The 6,455-nt window shown below is 45.0% G+C and overlaps 1 protein-coding gene across 1 annotated transcript; it reads right to left on the bottom strand.

The window, feature by feature from the left end:
• Positions 1-4,918: 4,918 nt before the first annotated feature.
• On the bottom strand, positions 4,919-5,318 carry LOC124691153. Its single transcript, XM_047224425.1, has 2 exons — positions 5,166-5,318; positions 4,919-5,080 (listed from the first exon to the last, which is right to left on the bottom strand). Exons 1-2 carry the CDS (start codon positions 5,316-5,318, stop codon positions 4,919-4,921), a joined length of 315 nt encoding a protein of 104 aa, XP_047080381.1.
• Positions 5,319-6,455: the final 1,137 nt, after the last annotated feature.

The following is a 6,455-nucleotide window of genomic DNA, read 5'->3' as shown; positions in this document are numbered from 1 at the left end:
CCTATGCCTGTCATTGACGAACTCCTTGATGAGCTGGCTGGCGCAAGGTTGTTCTCCAAATTGGACCTGCGAGCAGGTTACCATCAGATTCGTATGAGAGCTGAAGATGAAGCTAAAACTGCTTTTAAAACACATCAGGGGCATTACCAGTTCAAAGTGATGCCATTTGGGCTATGCAATGCCCCAGCCACCTTTCAATGTGTGATGAATGAGATCTTGAACTCCTGTCTGCGCAAATCAGTATTAGTCTTTATGGATGACATACTAGTGTATAGCCAGTCATTGGATGATCATATAACACATCTTACAGAGGTACTCACTCTTCTACAGCAACACCAACTGTATGTGAAGAGGTCCAAATGCACGTTTGCAAGCCCGCAACTAGAGTACCTTGGACATATCATTTCGGCAGATGGAGTTGCCACTGACCCAGCCAAGACCCAGGCGATGGCAGACTGGCCACAACCACAAACAGTGACTGAGCTGCGAGGGTTCTTAGGATTGACAGGATACTATCGAAAATTCGTCAAGAATTATGGTATTATAGCAAAACCACTCTCCAACCTCCTTAAGAAGAAGAGCTTTGAATGGACTGATCAGTCTACTGTGGCATTCCAAGCCCTTAAAAATGCAATGATGTCTACACCAGTGCTTAGTCTTCCCAACTTCCAGAAACAATTCATTGTTGAAACAGATGCCTGTGACTTGGGTATCGGCGCTGTCCTCATGCAAGATCAACACCCCATCGCTTTCTTAAGCAAGGCATTGGGCAAGGCGCATTTAGCACTTTCCATCTATGAGAAAGAATTCCTTGCACTGCTTATGGCTGTGGATCGTTGGCGTCCATACCTCCAGCGAGCACCATTCGTGATAAAGACTGACCATCATAGCTTATGTCACTTGGATGAACAAAACCTGCAATCTCCTTTGCAGAGGAAAGCAATGTCTCGCTTAATGGGGCTCCAATTCAAAAAAAATTATCACAAAGGATCAGAGAATTTGGCGGCTGATGCACTTTCCAGAGTTGGTCATCTCTATGCCATTGATGCTTGTTCCATAGTGCAGCCTGCCTGGCTACAGGAAGTCATCAATTCCTATGTCACTGATCCGGATGCTCAACAGCGACTAACACAGTTGGTTCTCCACAGTCCCGATGAGCATGGGTATTCTTTGAAAGAAGGAATAATTCGTTTTCAGGGTCGTATCTGGCTGGGAGCAAATTCAGCACTTCAAACAAAAGTGATCAATGCATTCCATTGTAGCGCTGTAGGCGGCCATTCGGGAGTCCAGGCAACATACCAAAGACTGAAGAAACTATTCGCATGGCATGGCCTCAAAGCACAAGTGACTGACTTCGTGCGTCAGTGTGCCACTTGTCAGCACGCCAAGCATCTTAACTCTGCACCTGCTGGTTTACTTACCCCTCTGCCCATACCAACAGGCGCCTGGAGAGACATCTCAATGGACTTTGTCGAAGGTTTACCCACTTCTGATGGAAGCAATTGCATCATGGTTGTCGTTGACCGATTCACCAAATATGCACACTTTGTGCCTCTCAAGCATCCGTTTACTGCTCAGATGGTGGCCAGAAGCTTTGTGGATTCTATTGTGAAACTACATGGGATGCCAAGATCCATTGTATCCGATCGCGACAAGATTTTCACTAGTGTGTTTTGGAAGCTTCTCTTCACTAAATTGGGGACAAAGCTGCACTTTACCACGGCCTATCACCCACAGACAGATGGCCAAACGGAGCGAGTAAATCAGTGCATGGGAATGTTCTTGAGATGCACTGTTCAAGACAACCCCCGACAGTGGCGTAGTTTGCTACCACTCGCAGAGTTCTGGTATAACTCCACGGTTCACTCTTCCCTTGGCTGCTCTCCTTTTCAAGCCCTCTATGGACACGAACCGGACTTTGGCGCAATGCCGGACATGATGCAAGAAGAAGCTTCTCCAGTGAAGGATGTTCTAGCCAGTCGGGCAGCTCAACTGACGATTCTGAAGCAAAACTTGGCTACAACTCAGAACCGTATGAAACAAAATGCTGACAAGCATCGCAGTGAGAAGGAGTATCAAGTGGGCGACAACGTTCTGCTCAAGTTACAGCCATATGCACAGTCGTCAGTGGTCAACAGACCATACCCTAAGCTGGCTTACAAGTACTTTGGTCCTTACAAGATTCTGGACAGAGTAGGCAAGGTTGCCTACAGACTGGAGCTACCAACTGATAGCCACATCCACAACGTGTTCCATGTCTCTCAACTCAAGGAATTTCATCCGGATTTTACACCTGTGTTCGCCACATTGCCCAAGCTGCCATCTCTTGACTCCATTGACACAGAACCTGTTGCTATTCTAGAACGCAGGCTTGTCAAGAAAGGTAACACAACTGTTTCCCAGGTGCTGATCAAATGGCTTGGTTTACCTGTCGATGCAGCCACATGGGAAGATTGGGAAGTTTTGAAGGTGCGTTTTCCTGCTGTACTTGCTTGGGGGAAAGCAAGGTCTTCTCCGGGAGGCATTGTCACATCTGACACCACCGTCGCGCCGTAGAATCGGGAGGCACCAGTGTACATGCTCGCCTACAACTGGTGCCAGCTTGACAGATGTGTGGGACCCAAGTGTTGGGTTGGTGAGCAGGCGTTGTGTGTGTGTGGCCTCCGGTTATAAGAGGAAGAAGTCAATCCTGTAACGATATCGATGAACTTGGAAAAGAAACCAACTCTGTCCTCGCTATCTCTCTCTCTCTGTTTTCTTCTTCTTCTCCAAGGCAGTCGATCAAGGCCTCACGCCGGCAATCACACCGGCAAGGGGGCAAGGGTGTGACAAAGATGCCCGGCTCCTCGGATCCGTGCCCTCTGCTCTCCTCTGCTCAAGCACAATCGACCAGGACCACGCGCTGATGGAGGCGCCGGCGCCGGCATGTACCTGCACGGGGCATTCCGGTGGACGGCGTGGTCTATAGAGAGCAATTCCGTCCAGGGATTGGAGGCAATGTCGAGGTCTGCAAGCCCACAAGAACCAAGCAGAGCCAGGAGAACAAGGTAATTAATTTCTTTTTCCAGCTTCCTGTTTCTCTTCATGAGTTTTGAGATGATAATATTTTACCGAGGTACATGGGTTTGGGGGACACGCTTCTACTGATTTTATGTTAGGAATTATGATGCTATGTTGCGTGGGTGATTGGAATCAGAGAGGTGTTTACAAGTATAATTATTTATAGAAATGGACCATCCATCTGTTCAATAATGCACGTAGGATACCTGCTAGTTCTGGATGGGATACATAGACCATAGTCATTTCAAGTTGGTAGATGTTTTGTATTTCAACATTTTATTTGCGAAAGAAGCTAGCAGACAAGTAATAGGACTGAGTTCAATGTTAACTCATACAGAACAACATATCACAAATTATTTGCAGCAAACTGATTTTCTTTGCGGGTATTTGCATAAATCGATTGACATTGAGCTCTCAATTTTTAAGAATATGTAATATACTCCATCCCCTGCATCTGCTAAGTCATCCCCGTCTTTTAGAAAAAAAATACTACTGAAAGAAGTACCTAGTTTTCTTCCCCATTTTTGAATAACTGATTGATGGAAATAGTCTCTTAAGCAACCAAAAACAAAAACAAAAACTTGGTCAGACGCACGGCAGGAAAACCTCCGACCTAGGGACAGAAAATCTACCTCTATAACAACTCAAAGAATTTGGAATTCCGAATGAAAATCATTTTAAAGGATAACTTACTTTTCTGTCTGGACTCGAGGCACCTTTGCGCTGATCTCGGGCATGTCATTGACGAATGCCACCGACTTCCACCACCAAATATTGATAAGACGCTGCGTAACCCCAATTGATACCGAGGCCAGAGCTTGGCCACATTTCCTAAAGAGAAAAGAAGTATTGGAATTCCGCTAGCTCTCTGCAATTTCTTTTTTCTGATGATCATGTATTTATGGCACCATACTACCACATCATTTTTCTCTTCCTTTCGCCTCTTGTACAAGTTCTTCATTGCCTGTCCTGGGAACATAAATCACATTCTTTACAGTTTACACCACTTATCCGTGCGTGCCTTTCAAAAGGTGGCTATTGCTCAATCAATCATCTAGCTACGATGAAACACGTGCGAGAAACAAATGGTGGATGTAGAATATTCAGTGCAGCGTCCGGCCGGGACATTACTTAGGAACAAGAGTGCAGCATATCCGGCAAAGCCTCAGAGTGCAGGGGTGTATTGCTACGAACTCGTAATAATGTCCACAAATCATGAAACCAACCACCGGTATGTAGTGCTATTCTCTGACGTAACACACTCCATGATTCCAGTAGTTAACCAGCTGACAAATACATGTATTTATCACTAATTAGCCTCTGTCGGAAAACTCAGTTTCGATCGACATGTCAGGGACAGTAAACTACGTGGATTACTTGTTCTTCCCTAATAGGATTCAGAATCGGCTTTCTCTCTTCTGCATCAGCAAATTAGCTGTCATGCTCGTGGTTCTTGCCAGGTAACTTCAGATGTTTCATTTGGACATTGGAAGAAAAGGCCTTCCGGTCTCACGGTAGTGTGCTGATGGCCAGACTGAACTTGAGATGTGGCGTTGCGAATTCGGAACCACACAAGCTTGGAGTGGTTATCATACAATCTGAAGCCTTGAAGCTTGAAGTATTGTCATTTGTGAACAAGTTAGTGTACAACAAAACTGTCCCTTCTCCAGCTTGCAGAGATGCAGAGGTGGAGTTAAGGTTCAGATTTGCTATCACCATGCGCCCACTGTGTGCTGGAGCTTACATGAAATCTGAGCAACTAACTATGCAAATGCATGGCAGCCTGACTAACTAGCTCTAGTCTATTCTAGAAAGAAAGATCAGTGATCGAGAGAGGAAAAAAAAATTATTTTTTGGGTCAGTGATGCCTAGGACCGTGAACATTTGGAACGTAGTAATCTTCATGGAACACCGGCAATTTGTGTGCCACTGCCCTAACTTCGCTCGCAGCAACAACATCTTTTGTCGCATCGCTTTCCGAGTTAGCAGTAGAACCCTTGACCACATCATGGCTTGGTTTCTGCATTTCATGAATAAAAGGACGTTAGCATCTGCAGTAAGATGTTCTGTTAGGGACTCAGAAGAACATCAGAATCACTACTTACGTTGACCATTGGGTTGCCGGTGCTGCTGCTGCTGCTGCTAACGGATGCCTGAGTCTCGGCATCTAGTCGGATGCCTTCAGCCTCCTTGGCCGTTGTCAGCACCAAAAGAAAGATCACAGCTGCAGCCAGTGACAAGTAGCTGGAACTCGTCATCCTGTTAGAGAGCGATGCTACCAACTGAGAGTACTTCTTCAGTACGTCTGCTGCTCAGAAGAGAGTGTCGAGAGGAGAACAGGGTAGCTCGGAAGACGGTGTAGGGAGGAGAGGCTAGCTAGGCTGGTTAATTCGTTTGAACTGAAGCACTTAACCTAATGGGAGATGGTATATATACGTCCTGCTTTGCAACCCTTTCCAATGTTTGCTGAATTGGTGTCTGTCCAGGAGTGGTTTATCTACAGCATATACACATTAAACAACTACTTGTTCGTGCAAATGTCTCCGGGTCGCTGTCGCAAATTAGCACGTACCTATGATGCAATGATGCGAGATCAGGCCTTAGTTTATATAGTCTGGCCATGGATACACGCCACCCGGCCTAAATGGGAGGATGCATGTTTGCACAAAAGTAGGGCCTTGCCCATGATCAATTGTTTAAGACTCTGGATTAATGTTAAATTAGTCCTTAATACAATGCGGCACTCGTAACTGCGCAGTTCAGGAAGCATCTGGTTTTTGTGTTTGTCTTGTTGGTCTTGCAGGTGCCGCACGCATTGCCCAGCCCTGGAAAGTTGGGTGCTGGTCTGTCTAGCTCTACTTGGCGTAGTCGCATAGGTGCTCTCAGGCACAGGTTACGTGCGTCTTCAGGAAGTGTCTGCAGGTAGAAGAGAGCAGCCTGCCGATTAAGCTGGGGTTTAAGTGAAATCTTCAATGAAGCAGGTGCGCTTTGCGCACCTTCAAGTTTTTGACATTTTTCTTTTTATATCTCTTAAATTATGTAATATTTTGATTTGTTTTTTTGCAAGTAGCTCAAAAATAACAAATAGAATGGGGGAAAATAGTTTCGAATTTTTTGTTTTAATTTCAAATTTCAAATTATTTTAAAATTCAAAATAAATTCTTGAAATATATATATTCATATTGACATAAAAAATCCAAAATATTTTTCCCACATTCTATTTGTTATGTTTAATTGATCTGCAAAATTTCAAATTCAAAGATTGTTTGGTGTGAGAGATACAAAAATGAGAAGTTGTTTGAGAGGGCAAAAAAAGAGCTAGCACGAATCTTGATGCAGTATCGACGGTCCAGATACGGGTGCGCACCAAGCACCTGCTCTAAAAGTCCATTCTC

The sequence above is a fragment of the Lolium rigidum genome, chromosome 2 (assembly GCF_022539505.1).
Source record: "Lolium rigidum isolate FL_2022 chromosome 2, APGP_CSIRO_Lrig_0.1, whole genome shotgun sequence".
Taxonomy (NCBI): domain Eukaryota; kingdom Viridiplantae; phylum Streptophyta; class Magnoliopsida; order Poales; family Poaceae; genus Lolium; species Lolium rigidum.
Note: the sequence above shows the minus strand (reverse complement) of the source record. Positions and strands in the feature narration are given on the sequence as shown.